We start from the raw sequence: 17,739 nt of genomic DNA on the forward strand, positions 1-17,739 counted from the left end.
TGTGCTCTCCCCTTCCCATATCCCATCCCATTTACATACTACCTTTTCACTCACTCACAGTCACAGTCAGATAGAGGCTTGTGACTCAGGAAGGAGATCTGAGTATGGTTGTTTGGTAGATATTCTTATATAGGTAGAATAATTTCTTAATTCAGACACGGTTGTTGATTACTGGGATGGTCTGGAGAAATAAGGGAAGGAGCTCAGTCAACCCTGAAATGGCAGCAGCAGGGCATTTAAAAGTAAATACAAGAGAAATTAGAATGATGGTTTTGCTATACAGAATTCTGTCTTTGGTTTAGGACTGCACAGAATTTTGTTGCATGTTAGTGAATAAGGCAAGCCCTAAAGGCAAATCCATTGCTGGCCAACCTGAAAATTAGTTTGTGTAGTGTACACTTGAGTTCATTCCAGTTTAGTAGTGCATGTAGTAGTGGATGTGCTGTGGTGTTGCATTCTCTCAGGACAATGCCCCCCTTTCCCCCCATTCTCTGAACTTAAGAGCCCAGATGATGTAAACATCCTACTTTTTCCTGTTGGCACTAAAGCTATGCTAGTTCAGAATGCAACATCCTGTCCTCATGGAGGTGAGGTAGCCTGGATGCAGAAAAGATTAGCTGACAGGGGGAAAGGTTTTTGCTTATTTGTAGTCTTACATTTTTTAATGTACATTTGCTTTCCAGTGCTAAGAAAGGAAACACACAGCTATGGATCAAGCTTTGAAAAACGATTCATGATATTTGTGTCATGATGCTGCAGGGGAAGGTAGCCTTTCTTGTGTGTGCAAGGTTTGTTTTCCAGCACATTTTAAAAGGCTGCAATGAGTGCTATTGTTGAAGTGGCCTAGTAGGAGTGCTCAGCCTCCAGCAAAATGAATTTGTATTGGGGGCACATTAAAAGGCTTTAAAATTATATGGGCAGCATCTCCCTGGTAATATTGGAAGGTGGGGCTTGTTGTTACTCCTGTGGTGGAATATATAAGAAGAGTTTCATACCTGTCTGGTTGCATGAACTAACATTGTGTTCACCACAGGTAGCCTGGCAACCATATTTGGGGACTGCTAGACACAGTCTTTACTAAGGAACAGAGCCTGTGGTAGGGTTGTGCAGATGAAGAGAACAATGCAGATCAAAGGAGATTTAATACTTAAGGGCTGGGGTAAGCAGCAATAAGTTTGCCATCCCCTGCAAAGTTATGCTCAAGTGTACCCTTGGTGTAGACCATTATGTGAACATATTCTCTCAGTTTTTGAGTTTGTCAAAGCTATATCTACCACTTGCAAATGTTTCCTGTTACCACTAGAGAGAAATCCTTTGCTTTCCTCTCATTTGACTCCCTGCCGCTTGGAGGAAAGGGCAGCGGGTTCTTTTAGGAAATGAACTTAGAATGTGTCATCTGCCTAAAATTTCCCGATTGGCCACATTTACAACTACTGTCAACCAAAGGCCATATGCACCAACTCCATAAACACATGCACACAATAATGTAAAAGACAGCTATTAATATTAAATAGATAACCTTTTAAATTACCAGTGTGTGGAGTTGCCTCTCCCTACCACTGTTTGAACCGCTATGGCTTGCAAGTCAGAGTCATGACATAAAGCAGTGTGCATGCTTTCAAATTCTCCAGAACTCTTCATTAGGCTGGATAATAAAACGTAAATGCTCATCATTAAAGTTTCCCTTCAAGTTGATCTCATTATTGTTGCAGGGGACAGAGTGGTTAGCACTTCTCTCTGTGCCAGCATGGTGTAGTAGTCAAGGGTAGCAGCTTTTAATCTGAAGAACAGGGCTGCACAGGAAAGGGTGGACAAATTCTGTCTTTTCTTTGTGGTGCCTCCTTGCTGGAATCTGAGTAATCTCTGCTGTGTCTTGGGCTGAGGAGAGAGCAAAGAGGGAAGTGAAGGAAGGAAAGGCCTCCTCAGTTTTCGACTGTAGACGTCTGCTCAGGTTGGACCATGAACATTCCAAAGGCTGGCTCCAAACTCAGAGCAGACCCCAACAGTGGGTAGCCTGTGCATCCTTCTTCCCTTGATGTCTTCATGCTCACTTGCCCTCTCTCTCTGACATGAGGCCCTCAGCTCAGTTGAGAGTAAAATGGTCAAGACTCCTCTGCATCATGCTTGGAAGAGAGCAAGAAGGCACTGAGAGAAGTAAAACAGTGCTCAGGTTTTCCACCGCAGAAGCCTGCTCTGAGCCAGCCAGCAGTTTTAAGAACATAAGATGGACCAGTGGTCCATCTAGTCCAGCATCCTATCTCACACAATGGCCAACAATAGGGCATAGAGGCCAGAGGCGTCCCTAAAGTTGCTTCCTGGGAGAGGTTTACTGTCTCTGAAGGTGAAGATTCCCATAGTTGTTAGCCACTGATAGAAGAGTTGGTTTGTATACCCCTTTTCACTACCCAAAAGTCTCCACAACAGACACCCTGTGAGGTGAGGCTGAGAGAGTTCCAGGAGAACTGTGACTGACCCAAGGTGCATGTGGAGTGGGGAATCGGTTCCAGAATACAGGCTGCCACCCTTAACCTCTACAACACGCTGGCTCCCTGTCCTCCACAAATCTCTCTAATACCTTTTCACAGCTATCTTTGCTTACGCCCATTGCTGTACCCTCTGGCATTCTACATTGTATTTCCTTTTTGGGGCCTGACGGTATAGTGCCCACAGAATAAATGTATGTATAAGGAACTAGATATATTTATCCAGAGCCACAATTTAGATAGCACCGCCGTCATTGCTCAAAAGCTGAACCCTGCACGGGAGGCATAAAGCTGGTAACCGACAAAGGTCTCTTTTCTAAATACATATGCAGCAGCCTCCTGATGAGTCAGACCTATGGGCCTATCTCAGCCAGCATTGTGCACTTGGAATGGCAGCAGTTCTCTAGGGTCTCACATCACCTACGACCTGGTCTTAACTGGAGATACTGGGGATTGAATCTGGCACCTCCTGCTGACAATGTAGATGGACTGTCACTGAGCCACAGTCCCTTTCATATTTGGCATGTATCTGTATAGTCTCTATGCTCTGAAAACCTAGATTTTTCAATGGGAGGTGGGGGGGGGGGGCTCAAGGGTGATTCTCTTTGGTCTCTTCATTAAATTACCATAATAAGACACTAGCATCTGATCAATGTGAGTTCTAAAGAAGAGTCTAGTAAGTCCATGAGTTTACTCCCAAGTAAGCCTAAGTAGACAATTAAGCAACAAACAGCCCAACACAGCTGTTCACATGATCTGATCTATGCAGCAGAATAAGGAAGGAATAATGTTGTGAAGGGGACTGTTCTACTTCGGACTATAGGTATGATGGGGTCCATATTTTAAATACTCTTTCTGCATGCAAATCAGATGCTGTACCACTGAGCCACGGGCCCTCTCATAGCACATAACGTGTTCATATGCTCATGTGGGCAGGCCTGTGCTCTGTACTGTCAGCTTGGACCGTATGTGCTATGAGTAGGAGTTCTGTTTGAACTATCTGCTGCCCATAGTAAATTTGAGGGTCTAATCTCTGCCTTGCCCAGCTTTATTCATTGCTCACGCAATTCCCTGAGTGGTCAAATTTGTTTATGTATTCAAATCCAATGTACCCTACTTTCCATAGCAAATAATTTTAAAAGCTGTTTTCCTTTCCCCTATTTACTTTTCTTGACCATAATTGCAATGTGAGCACATCACTTTCTTCTTCAAGAGGCACAGTCTGTAAAAGTCTCAGCTGTTCCTGGATATTTCATTGCCTGCTAAACTGGAAGGCTTTATGAGATCAGTTCTGACACTGAAGCAGCCAGGTAGTAAAGAAGGCACAAAATAAATAAAATAAAGGTGCACCATTGGAGCAGATTTTTCATGTAACCTGAAACTGCTTTAATATGGGTAGGGCCATGCTGTGGGTCTTCTTGCATTCAGACTTGCCCATATTGTTGTCGGCGTTTAAGAGTTATAGCAGCTTAGTGAAAAGAACTAACAGAAGAGTGGCTGCCACAGTGTTGCTATCATAAAATTTGCACTATGCTGCTTGGTACAGAGAAGTAGTGGGAATCTGCAGAACATGAACAGGGTTACTGTCAGGGAGCCCACAAGACATGCAGTGGCAAATGAACATCACTAAGGTAACTTTGGTGCTAATTAGACTTTTGGCTGACACAGTTGTGTCTGCTTCATTGCAAATAAGCTATTCTGAGTAGTGATACTGTGAAGCTTAAAATAATGGGCTCATAATGCAAATTCCCTTTTTAAAATATTCATTTTTATCATGAGTCATTCTCCCTTGCTATCTAATCATTACACTACTCACAATTTTAAAAAAAGAAGAATTTCAAGCTTTTGTGCTTGTATAGCAGGGATTCAAAGGACTGCTGGTGCATGCTCAGAATTAACCCATCACTGGAACCCTGAAACAGACAGAAGCTCTTGCAGACTCCTTCACTATGAGGGATTCCTGCTGGCAGACATGGAACTTGGAGGAAGGTGTTATAGTGGCACAAAATGTATACAGAGGCAAATGTTTACAGAGGCCCAGCCAATGTAGCACCTTCCCTTGCATCCCCACACTACGATTCCTAAGCAACAGTGTGAGAATGTGCAAGTCCCAAGAGAGAATTTTAAGTACTTGATATTTCTCATTTCGTGAGTAACCAAAGACATTGCTTGCAATTAATGATCCAATTATTGTTCAGCAGCAGGAAGTTAACCCATCAATTATTCCAAGCAGTAGTCTGAAAGCAGCCCTTTCCTTCTGGAACCTGTATATTTTCATGGTAGCTACTTGATAGAGAGCTGCTTAAACTGAAACACTGTGGATGGAAAGAGAAAAAAGTATCACAGGATGCAGCTTTGCTTACCAGTGAAAGAATCCCAATATATCAAAGGCCCTGACAATACTGCCAATATGTGTGGCTGCTTATTACCTAACAGTCAACTGTTTCAAGATCACATACAAGGCATTTGCTGCATTTGGAAAAGGTACTGGAAGCAGTAATTCTATAGGACCAGTCATGATGAACCTAAAACTGTCCTAATTTATTATAGTTATAGTTCATGCCCGTGCCATGATTAACAGTGCAGTTCTAAGCAGAATTACATCATTCTAAGTCCAATGAGAGCCTCTTGTGGCGCAGAGTGGTAAGGCAGCCGCCTGAAAGCTTTGCTCATGAGGTTGGGAGTTCAATCCCAGCAGCCGGCTCAAGGTTGACTCAGCCTTCCATCCTTCCGAGGTCGGTAAAATGAGTACCCAGCTTGCTGCTGGGGGGTAAACGGTCATGACTGGGGAAGGCACTGGCAAACCACCCCGTATTGAGTCTGCCATGAAAACGCTAGAGGGCGTCACCCCAAGGGTCAGACATGACTCGGTGCTGGCACAGGGGATACCTTTACCTTTACCTTTTTACCTTAAGTCCAATGACTCCAGTGGATTTACAGTGAGTCTTGAGCAGTTTACTGGGAGTAAGCTTCACTGAATTGATCCGAGTAGAATTATGAGTAGATTTATTTATCATAATCACAAGGACTTTACTCAGGTGGGAGTTCTCAAATTATGCCTGACCTTTATGCATAAAATAAACACAGTTTTACTGATGATGCCTGGCAGGCATATGATCTCTAGAATCTTTTCTGGGAGGCCTTGCTAGTAGCTTCCGCCCTCCCCGAATTCCCGCGTGCCGTTCGTGCAGTCAGCCTCCCATTGGTGCTTCGCGCGCTTCTCCTTCCCGCTCTTGCGCCCCCCCCCCCCCCCGTACGCGAGCTGGGCTGCAATGCGCGCCTTCCTACGGCAGATGGCGCTGCCGGCCCGCCTTTGCTGGGCTGTTTGGGCTGCGAGGAGGCAGCTTCCCGGGCAGCTATGTGGGGTCCTCGGGCGCTTACCTTGCTGTGCTGACGCTTCCTGCAGGGCTCCAGTGTCCCCGCGGGGCTGGCCGGGCGCCGCTGCCGAGGCTGAGCCGGACAGTCGCCGCCGGGGCATGTCCGGCCGTGACGCGCTCGCTGTTCCCGGGAGAGGCGCCCTGGATTAGCCCCGGGCTGCAGCAGCGCCTTCGATCTCGCGCCCGCCGGGGCAGGAAAGCGCTTCATGGGCTCGGGGCGCGGGCGGGCGCTGCTTTCTGGCGCGAGTCCTCGCCGGCGGGGATGACGGGCGCCCAGCGGGGCAGGTGAGCGCTGCCTCCCCAGCGGCGAGGGGCATGGAGCAGCAGCAGCAGCAGCAGGAGGGCAGCGAGGAGGGAGCCGCCGCCGCCTGCTCCAGCTCCCCGTCGTCCGCCAGCTCGGAGACCTCCATGTGTCCGGAGGCGGAGAAGGCGCCTGCGCTAGGGCGCCGGCACAGCCACAAGCGGTTCACGGGGCTTAAACTCTTCGGGCGCAGGTAAGCGAGGGGGGGGGGCTTTCGGCTGGACTTGGGGGCTGCGTGACGGCGGGACATCGTTTCCCGGCCACTGGCCGCCTGGCCTGAGACTGGTTGGTCGCGTAGCCGTGCTCTCCGCCGGAGCCTCCTGGCGCGCCTTCCATCGAGGCGGGGGTCCCCGGCTGCCGCGGGTGGCGGGCGCCGAGTGCGGGCGGAGAAGCGGCGCAGATCCTCCCGCCGAGAGTGCGTGGTGGGGCAGGCGGCGCGGTTCACTCCGGATTCGTCGTGCCGCTGGTGCTGTCGAAAGTTCGATTGTCCCTGCCGCTGACAGCCTTCCGCCCCCGTCGCACACAAGTTTTATTGCTTTGAGTATACATTGTGTAGTTGGTCCCTTGTGAAACCGCAGTGCCTTCCAGTGGGAGTCATCCTCTCCCCAGTATTGCTGTCAAGAGTTTGACAACAGTGTAGCCAGATTTTGTCGCCCGCTGGTGTGAGAATACAAGCTAAGGTTACATGACAAAGCCTATACAGATTCATGCCTGGCCCTGACATGAAGTAATCCCTGGGTGGGGTCAGAAAGAAATCCTAGAAGGAATTGGGCAGAGTTTCTGAATGGGAGATGGAGAAGTAGGTGCATGAGCTCCTCCACCACCAGTCTCACCATCTGCATTTTCCTTAGGGTTGTCTCAGAACTTTGTCCTTTTATTTATTTTCAGACTTTTAGCCTGCCCTTCCTCGAGGTCTCAGGGTGGGTTACAAAACACAGAAATACAACCAACATTTAAAACCTCCAAATTAAAATTAAATATAAAATAACATTATATTATTATACAAAATAAATGTATAAAATACAATAAAATCCATAACTAAAAATATAGCTGCAATACAGCTTGACCTATTCTGCCTCTTATCTGGGAAAAAGGGATGGGCAACTTCAATAGAGTTGACTTGATGGAGTCCAGGCGGGAATCAGGCAGGGAGGCCGGCTGAAATCAGATGTATCCCAGGCCTCAACCTTTGACCTGATGGAACAACTTCATTTTACAGGCTCTGTGGAACTACTGAAGGTCCTGTAGGGCCCTGAGCTTGCCAGGCAGAGGGTTCCACCAAGCTGGGGCCAGGGCCAAAAAGGCCCTGGTCGAGAGCGCTTTGATTTCTTTGAGGCTGGAAAATGTGTTCTTCAAGTCGTGCACAAAGTGAAATACCTGTGAGAAGGACCTGGATTCAGACATTTGCTTGCAACTTTTAGTTGTGCAACTTTTCATGAACAGGTTTCGTGCACAAAATTGAAAATTAATAGAATGGATATCTTCTGCTGCAACTAAAATGGCATCCAACTAAGTGTATGAGCCAAACATGTCTGAGCCGCAGGTGGGTGGGGAGGGGGGGAGGCAGTATGGACACATGGATTTTGAAGGATCATTCAACCAATCAAATTTTATTACATTATTTGTCAGCCATAACAAAAACTTTAAAACAAGCTTAAAATAAAAATAAATGAATTAGTAAAACAGACAAAAGTAAAAGCTATATAATGGGAATTATACTAAGTTGTCTAATTAAATTTGCACAATATTTTGCAACAAGGATGGTGATAGGGGTGTGGTCTCCCATAAGGAGTTTTTTGATCCACCCTTGCATTTTAAAGGATTTTAAAATCATTCTGTGTGTGCCTGTTTTTCTTGAATAAACCTTTGTCTTGTCTCAGAATATTTGTGGATTTTGTCTTGAATTCTTGGAAGCTCCTCTCTGTGCTTGCTCTATGCTGATGTGCAAATTTTTGAAGAAAAGATATGATGATGTTTGAAAGGCCCTAGAAGAGTCACAGGCCACACATCAGTCACTCTTCTGATTATGTTAATTAGCATACCTGCCTGAATACATGTATAGAGAGCTGATGCAGTAGCTAGAGTGATAACCTCAGACAGGAGAGACCCAGCTTCAAGCCTTACGTAGCCATGAACCTTACTGGGAAGATACAGTGTGTGCAGTGGTCCCCAACCTTTTTATCACCAGGGACCACTCAACGCTTGACAATTTTACTGAGGCCCAGTGGGGGGGGGGTAGTTTACTCCTCTACTCTCAACCACTGCCCTAACGCTCTCTGATCACTATGGTAATGTTTAAACATCCCTTCAAAATAAGATACAGACACGCCACAACAATGAACATAAGGAACATTTTATTTTCATGGAAATTTTAACTCATGACAATGACAAATCAATGGGAACCCTGAGCTTGTTTCTCTGCAACGAGATAGTCCCATCTGGGAGTGATGGGAGACAATGACACCCGAAGTGTGTTGTAAAGGGCCGGGGGGGGGGGGATGAAGTAAAGGGCTGGGGGGGGGATAAGGCGTCCTTCGCGGCCCACCTCCAATTAGTCGCGGCCCACCTCCAATTAGCAGCCCACAGGTTGGGGATTGCTACAGTGTGTGTATATGTGTGTGTGTGTGTGTGGGGGGGAACTATGTATTTGTCCCTGAACTCCTTGAAGGATAAACATGGAGAGTTGCTGGTTCTCACAGCAGCATTTGCTGTAGTAGACCTCAAGCTTCTTGCTTGCCACTTTGTTGACATGGGGACCAGAGGGACTGGACTTCAGTGGGTTACCTCTTTTTTCCGAGGCTGAGGATAGAGGGCTGCAATTGGAGAAGATCAGTTACACTACTGCCAGCTCCCTTGTGGGGTTCTTTTCCCAGCATTATTTAACATCTTTATGCACTGTCTCACCCAGTTAGTCCTGAGTTTCAGGCTTGGGTGCCACCAATAGATGGATGACACCCAGCTCCAGCTTCTGATGATGGGCCAGATGCCCCTCTGATCGCATGGGTCCAGTGTCTGGAGGCAGTAATGGAGTGGCTTAAAGCAAACGTAACCCTTCACAGACGGAGGTCCTCTGGCTTGGAAGGGAGTGACCAGACCAGAAAGCACAGTCCACCAGAAACCTGGGAGTGATCTTTGACGCCTCCTTGATGATGGGCTCAAGCCACAAGGGTAGTTCAGGTGGTGTTTTCCCACCTATGCCAAGTTACTAGTGCTCTAGTGAGCACCTAGCCACTGTGATCCATGCAACAGTCATCTCCAGACTTGATTAATGCAACTCGCTGTACACAAGCCTACCCCTGCTCCGGAAACTCAAGCTCGTTCAAAATGCAGCTGCTGAGGCTGTCACACAGACACCTTGGAGAGGAGCTCACATAAGACCAGTGTTGCAGTAGCTGCATGGCTACTGGTCAAGTTCCATATTTGGGTCAAGGTTTTATTTTTAATCTTTAAGGCCGTATGTAGTCTGGGCCCTGCATATCTGAATATGAGATCCAGTAATACCAACTGGCTAAGGATCCCTAGCCCTAGAGAAATATGTCACAGCCAGGGCCTTCTCGGCCGTGGCTCCTGCCTGGTGGAATGAGCTCCCCAGTACTGCTGGGCCTGAAAGACAGAGCTCTGCCACCAGGCTTACGTTGAGGCCAACCAGGAAATGACACATTGCTTTGGATTAAACCATCTGCATGAAACTTAACAAGCCTTAAGGTGCCTTGAAGGCGAGGTCTGAAAAGACCGCTAGATGTTCATGGATAGGTGGCATTTGGTACTGTGCTGTTCTGCTGATTTCTCTGCACAATAGATACGATTCAGGAGCAGACATGGGGTGGGGCACACAGGCAATGTGTTTTTCTTATTGTTTGTCACAGCACAAATCCAGCATGAAAGGGCGATTTGGAGAAGCAAATGCTAAAACCAGAAGAACAGGTTCAGTTGTGGTGGGAGTTTTTAAAGAATAGCACTTAGAGGACTTTCCCCTGTTACAGAAAGTATTAAAACTCTTTTCAGTTGGAGGGGTGGGCATGCAGAGTATGTCAGCAAAGCCAGTGTTGGTGCTTTGGTGCTTAGAGGTGGTATGTTTCTTTTGATCTGTACAGGTGGCAAAACATAGTCTGTCTAAAATGTGACACCTTTTGGAGGCTGAAGGAAAAACAGCTCTAAACCATAGGATTGGGAAATCCTTGTAGTATTTCTTATTTATTTATCAAATGGTATGTGTGGTGTAGCCAGGAGATCCGAGGATTGTTTGGAAGGCAGGCAAGGGATGTTCGGAGGTGGTTTGCCATTGGCTGCCTCTGCATCATGACCCTTGGTGTTCCTTGGAGGAACTCCATGCAAATCCTTGGAGGTCTCCCATCCAGATACTTGCCAGGGTCAGCTAAAAGAGATAAAGCCAATGACAAAGAGCTGGATACTCATTTCATATAGCATAGCTATAGATTTTTTCCCCTTCTGTCTTGCCCTGTTCAGCCTTACTTTCACTTTTCATAACTGGACATCCCTTTTAATCCAGATTGCCCTTTTGAAGTTAATGTGAATTGAGGGAGTGCTCTCAAGAATGAGTTTCTGTGCATGGGTGGCAGCTGTAAAACATACTGTCTGAGCAGGTGCTCTCCCAGGACCAGGATATCTGCGGTGCTGGAGGTGGAGAAAGGCCATGCTGTTCTCTAAAGAGAAACATGTTTCATGTTGTGCCATGCAAGTGTTGCCTGCCTGAGCTGAACGGTGATCTCTGCGTGGGAAGCTATCGGTATAGATTGGAAGTAAGCTGTAATTTCAGCCTCAGGGATGTAATTAGAGCTGCAGAAGACAGTGCTATGGTGTCTGATTAGGCTGTCCACAATATGTAATGGCAAGTGATGGGGCTAGGTGGAAGCCACGGTGGCTGCTGGCCAGCTTCATGTGTAACCACATTGATCACTGTTTAAGCCAGCCTTTCTCAACTATTTCACCATTGAGAAATTCCTGAAACATTCTTCAGGCCCTGAGAAACCCCAGAAGTGGGGCAATCATGCAGAATATGGTTAGGAAGCATAGCTGTGCCCCTCCCCTTCCCACCCCCTCCAGACCTGTCATTCGCCATTTTGGGAGGGGGAGCTAACATGACTATATATGGTCATATCACATAATAAATGCTTAACAAATTAAAAACTATATGTAAAAGAATTAACTCCCACTGATTTGGGAAACCCTTCCAGGGTCATAAAAAAAAAGGTTTCATAAAAGTCTGGTTGAAGCATAGAGTGATCTCTGAATTGTTATTGTAGAATTTATGCCTAGATGGGGAAGAAATTGAGATAGTGACAGATTTTATTTTCCTGGGCTCCAAGATCACTGCAGATGGGGACTGCAGCAAAGAAATTAAAAGACGCTTGCTCCAGGGGAGGAAAGCTATGGCAAATCTAGACAGCATCCTAAAAAGCAGAGACATCACCCTGCCAACAAAAGTGTGTTTACTCAAGGCTACGGTATTCCCAGTTGCAATGTATGGCTGCGAAAGTTGGACCATAAGGAAGGCCGAGCGTCAAAGAATTGAGGCTTTTGAACTCTGGTGCTGGAGAAGACTCTTGCGAGTCCCTTGGACTGCAAGGCAAACAAACCGGTCAGCCCTAGAGGAGATCAACCCTGACTGCTCTTTAGAAGGCCAGATCCTGAAGATGAAACTCAAATACTTTGGCCACCTCATGAGAAGGAAGGACTCCCTGGAGAAGAGCCTAATGCTGGGAGCGATCGAGGGCAAAAGAAGAAGGGGACGACAGAGAATGAGGTGGCTGGATGGAGTCACTGAAGCAGTCAGTGCAAACTTAAATGGACTCCGGGGAATGGTAGAGGACAGGAAGGCCTGGAGGATCATTGTCCATGGGGTCGCGATGGGTCAGACACGACTTCGCACATAACAACAACATTCCCAAATTAAAATATTGGATGGGGGATTGGGGCAGAAACACCGCAGGTATAGGGTGTGAGTGTAATGCCGATCCAGCACACTGGTTTCTGGCTCTGATGATGCACTTCAAATCAACCCTCTGTCCTTGTAGTACTTTTCACAGGAAGCTAGATTCATGTGGGTAACGGTTGGTCTGAAGCAGCAGAGCAAGGTTTGAGTCCAGTGGCACTTTGAAGACCAGCAAAGTTTTATTCAAGGTATAAGTTCTCATACCCAGAATTAAAGTTTGTTGGTCTTAAAGGTGTCACTGGACTCAAACTTGGTTCTCATATCTATTTAACTCTCTTATTAGTATGCTAATTTGCTGCTGTTCACAGGTCTTACAAACTGCTTTAATCCAATTTTAGCTATACTTATCATCCAGTTACTTATTTATCTTGACTCTAATTAACAGTTCCTGGCAACTAACACCCCCCCCCACACACACACACACTTTCTCTATCTATATGTAAGGCTGCTTCAATGTATTTTAAGAAGCATGCATGCAAAAGATTATACCTAGAATTGAACGTTGTAGGTCTTGAAGGTGCCCCTGGCCTCCAACTTAGTTCCCACACTAAGCCAGTTAGCTTTCCTTGGGTTCTACAAATCATGAGTTAACCCTTGGGTCTCCTGTGAAGAATAGGCATCCCCTTGTGGTATACTGGCAGCAGGGTGTGTGGGGATGTTATATCAGTGTTTGTAGTCTTCATTCAGTAAAGTGCTGTCATTCAGTAAAATCTGTTCTGATATTAAGAGAGAACCTTTGGTGAATTTGCATGAAAATAGTATAATTCATGCTAGAAGCTCACTGAGTACTGAAAAGGAAGGCATTCAGTAATCACAGAGCTGGAAGGGACCATCTAGTCCTAACCCCTGCTTTTAACTTGATACTGTTAGGTGACTTTAATGCATGCATAGGTCACAAATCTCTTGCTGTTCCCCCCATTACCTTTATTGATCCTAGTTCAAATAGTGCCTCCAGTCCTTTTCTGGATCTTTGTAGTAAATTCAACTTAAATTCTAACCTCTGCTCAGTGCTGGAGCAGCCTAAAGCCTCCCTGGCATGTGTTTGACAATTGCTGCTTGAAGACTGCCAGTAAGGAGGAGCTCACCATCTCCCTAGGCAGCCAATTCCACTGCTGAGCTACTCTGACTGGAAACATTTCCCCTCCAAAATCCCGCCGGTGTCTTTCCATCCTTAATTTGAACCCTTTATTGTGAATCATGTCCTCTGTGGCCAACAGGAACAGCTCTCTGCCCTCCTGTGACAGCCTTTCAGATGCTTAACGACAGCAATCACAGTCCTCTTCAGCTTCCTCTTCTCCAAGTTCGACATTGCCAAGCGCCTTGGCTTTCCCTCTCATAAGGCTTGGTCTCCACGTCTCTGACAATCTTCATCGCTGTCTTCCATATCCACTCCATTCTGTCCACATCTTTTTAAAAATGAGGCCTCCAGGGCTGCCCAGGTGCAAGCTGACCAATGCAGTGTCCAGTAGGACTATGAGATCTTGCAATCTGGATGTTGTGCTTTGTTGGCACACCCCAAAACCACATTAGCCTTTTTTGCTTCTGTATCACATCAACTTCATAGTTAGCTTACAGTCCACTTGTGCCCCAACGTCTTGTTCACACCCGATGCTATAAGAAGTGTGTCCCCCCATCTAGTATGCGTGCTTCCTGTTTTTGTTATGCCAGATATTAAACTCTGCATTTACCTTTGTTGAACTGCATCCTGTTTGCATGCACCTGCTTTTCCCGCGTATTTAGAAGCTGAGTAAACTGAACATGTGGAGGTCCAACTCGAGGCCCTTATTCTTAGCAGCAATTTTTGAATGGCTTAACCCAAGCATATTTTTTTCTTTGGGTTAAAGTCGGGTTCTGTACAACAGTAGCCTGAATGAATCATGAATTAAGGGATGTCAGGAGCCATCTATTAAAACCTCTATTCGGATGACTTGGTTTTGTGTTCTTGCAGCAGATTGAGTAACGTCTTACACTCTGTTCCTGAGCCGAAGCATTCTTGTAGTCTTCAAGGGCCCTGGAAGATGACTGCTGCTGCCCTCCCTGAAACATTTAACCACCCCCTCCCCCCTAGAGTTTCTTAGCCAGCAAGATAGTTCAGCAAGAGCAGGCTTCATATTGGACTGTGGGATTTTTGAAGAGTCTGCTGACTTGTGGCCCCACTTATGGGTACGATGTGCTGACTTCTCGCTTACATTTTCTGGGCCCTGTGATGATGACTCGAGGAGCTGTCTCCTTGTCAGGATAGCACCTGATTTCCAGCTTCTATTGTTGTTGTTATGTGCGAAGTCGTGTCCGACCCATCGCGACCCCATGGACGATGATCCTCCAGGCCTTCCTGTCCTCTACCATTCCCCGGAGTCCATTTATGGAACTCTATGGAACTGTCCATAGAGTTTTCATGGCAAAGATACTGGAGTGGTTTGCCATTTCCTTCTCCAGTGGATCACCTTTTGTCAGAGCTCTCAGCTATGACCTGTCCATCCTGGGTGGCCCTGCACGGTATAGCTCATAGCTTCACTGAACTACGCAAGCCCCCTTGCCACAACAAGGCAGCGATCCTTGAAGGGGGTAGCTTCTATTACCTGAGGCTAACATATGGGAAAGCTTGCACTTCTATCACAGTGGTTCACTTTTGCTCCTTTATCCCATTTGAGTCCCTGTCTTGTATAAGGAACAAAAGTGCAAATCAAAGGCAGAAGATGAGCAGGATGGTGGAAGCCAACAGCATTCTGTCCCGGCTTATTTGGGCTAGGAGTATCAGCTTTCTTTCTGGGAATATGGACTGTCTCAATTGAAATCCATCTATACTGGAAGAAAGAGTAGGAAGAATAGTGGTTGTTTTTTTGTTTTGTATTTTGTGACCTGGTCTGGAGGATGCTAATTGGTTTCTTGAAGGATTATGCTAAGTAATGAGAGTCAATTTAATTAATTTCCTAGGTGATGCTTCAAGTTGACCATTAGCCAGAAGGTCCTGGTGTCTACAAACTTCCTTGCGTGAAATCTGAAAACTTACATTGGATACTAATCCATTGTCTGGAACTTACTGTGCCTGGCTGCACGAGTATTCCAGCCTTGTCTCTAAGGTTTTCAGGAAATCGTCAGATGAATATAGAAATTGTTCTGAAGCTTACAGTCCACTTGTGCCCCAATGTCTTGGGGCACAGATTTCTTTGTGCTTCAGAAACAAGCTCTTTAGACAGCGCCTGTTCATTTACAAGCCTAATTTCATTGACTTGAAAGCAAAACACACTTTAAAGAGAGAGGGGAGGGGAAGCTTTAACTGGAAGATTAATTGAGGAAACTTTTATTTGGTTAACCAGTGAGCACAAATTTAATTCAGTTGTGATTATATGGGAGCCGTTTGATTATTTTTGAGGCCATTATGTATTAGTATTTTAGGATATGATTTTTTCAGTGGCTGCTTTTTATTCCCCCCCCCCAACCATGAGTGATAGTTTTCTTAAAATGCAAGTTGACTTTTGCTGCTTTCAGTATCTCACCAAAGCACCCTAGATTATGGTTTTGGCAATATGCAAATTCCTTTAAATGTAGTCTGTTAAATGGGAGTTGAGTGATTAACTAAAAAATGGAGATCCCTAATATTTTTCCCTCTGCACTTGACTCAAAGTTCGTACTTTCTAGCAACGTCTGCTCTAGTTGGGATGACCCTGTTGAAAAACTGGCTTGTTTTTACTTGTTCCAGGGTTACACAAATGCAGCCTTCAGAGGCCAAATTGATGTGGCAATCTTAGCAACTATCACTATATACTTTCATGGTTTGATGTACGGGAAACCCTAGGTACACTTTTTCAGTTGCGGGCGGTGTGGGGGAGAGAAGCTGGGCATGAAAGCCATAAAAGGGCAGTATGTCTGAGGTATTGTACAGATGGTTTATGTTTGCATTTTGGAATAGCTGTTGACATGGGACATGGTGAGTTGGTGCCTGTAACCATGGCTATTAGACACTAGCTGTCCCTGGCAGTAAGCTTTCCCACTAGCAATCATCGGTGCTTGCAAGAAATGATATTGATAGTTGTGAGTTTTGCAAGACTTCATATTCAAGCTAGTAGAAAAAGCTTCCCCTCCTACCCTCACCTTGCAAGCCTTTTAAATGTATATGGCAGAATTAGATACTGTATTTCATGGGACAGGTTTGGCCCATGTCTGGTAAAGCTCTTCGGGAATCACATGCAGCAGCATGAACATGCCCATGTGCATCAAATCATCATCATATATAATAAAAGTACCACCTCTATCCTTTCTCTTGTCTGCTCATTCCCTTGGTTCCATGATTGTGAACTGTGGCCACGCTTGTTATTATATACTGTCCTTTTCAAACCTTTGCCAACTTGCTTATCTTTCTGAACTCCACCCTTTGAGTACTGGTAAGCTCATTCACTTTTCTGTCTTGCAAAGAGATCAACCAATCATGCCAGCAGGCAATTCCATAAAATAGCTGCAGGAGTACTGAGTACTGTAGTCTTCCTCTGCATATCTGCAGACATGGTTAAAGGCTTCAAGGGAAGATATTGGAAAAGCAACCTGGGCTACATGGCAGATTTTTGGTTCAAGATTGGGCCTTGATAGCTTTTACTTCTTTGGTTCTTATCCATAGAGAAATAAGTGCTATCAAGAATTCATTGTCAAATCAATATTCTGGAAAATGATTAATATAAAAAATCTAAAGTCTCAGTATTTTGGGTCTCATTTAGGAAAATGACTTACCACATGGTATAAAAATCTCTGCATAAACTGAAATGCAAATTCAGTAGTTCTGGTGTGATTCCCTTCATCCCAGGGGATTTTCACCTGCCTCTCCGAGCTGTATTTCAGACATATCTAAATGTCTGTGCTTTGCTTTGCTTCCCTTGGATCAGAGTGATGGTGTTTACTTCCTGTGAATGTCTGCTGAACATTTAAGAATGCCAGGCAGAAGTTACTGATCCCTGCAAGAAATACAATAGTGGCTCTGCAGTAATGAGTAAGTGTGAATATATTTGTTACTGAGATTGCTAGATTAAATATGGAAGCAGAGACTTTTGAAGAGGTGAACTCAAGAGAGATCTTTGTAGCAAAGTTGGTTATCCCATTGTGATAGCATTATTAGGAGATAAACAGCACTTGTTGAAATTTGCAGTTCAGCGAAAACTTAAAAGAACTCTCCCGCCATACAGAATCTGACTATTTCAGTCTAAAGGTTTGGCAGGAGAGTGGGTTGCAATTAAATTCAGAACAAAGCATGGTGGTTCCTGCCTCCCATCAAAGCCATTCTCACTAGTTATGTTGAAGGACCGCTAGAACATTAGTGGCACCATCAGCAAGCCTCATAGACTCATCACTTCCCACTGAGAAAAAATTAATTTCTGTAACATCAAATGGCTCTTGAATTGTCCCCACCATAATCGGAGATGTGCTGTCACTACGTGATAGCAGTCATGGGTGCTGCACACACCAGTTAAACCTCACAGTTATGTGGTTTGACCTCTGTGTGTAGGCACATGGATGAAGAGAACCAGCCCACAAGGCCTGAGAGAACTTTCTTGGGCTTTGGCATACAGTAGTGTGTGTATTCTGAATATTTGGCTGACACTGGTTAAAATCCTTTGATTTTTAGCTTTAAAAAAAAAA

General features: G+C 45.5%; 1 protein-coding gene across 7 annotated transcripts in view; it reads left to right on the forward strand.

Moving 5' to 3' along the window:
- DGKZ (diacylglycerol kinase zeta) overlaps positions 1-17,739 on the forward strand; it is a 151,080-nt gene that overhangs the window by 25,763 nt on the left and 107,578 nt on the right. For 3 of the 7 annotated variants that reach the window (XM_077322334.1, XM_077322325.1, XM_077322326.1), the window contains exon 1: positions 5,900-6,354. The exons of 2 other annotated variants lie outside the window; for them this stretch is intronic. In XM_077322334.1, the coding sequence (XP_077178449.1) occupies positions 6,176-6,354 (179 nt within the window). In that variant the 5' untranslated portion in view covers positions 5,900-6,175. Of the gene's footprint in view, positions 1-5,899; positions 6,355-17,739 lie in introns of those variants that run through there. 2 more of the 7 variants (XM_077322333.1, XM_077322318.1) reach the window with 2 other exon arrangements.

Source organism: Paroedura picta, chromosome 2 (assembly GCF_049243985.1).
Source record: "Paroedura picta isolate Pp20150507F chromosome 2, Ppicta_v3.0, whole genome shotgun sequence".
In the NCBI taxonomy this organism is placed as follows: Eukaryota; Metazoa; Chordata; class Lepidosauria; order Squamata; family Gekkonidae; genus Paroedura; species Paroedura picta.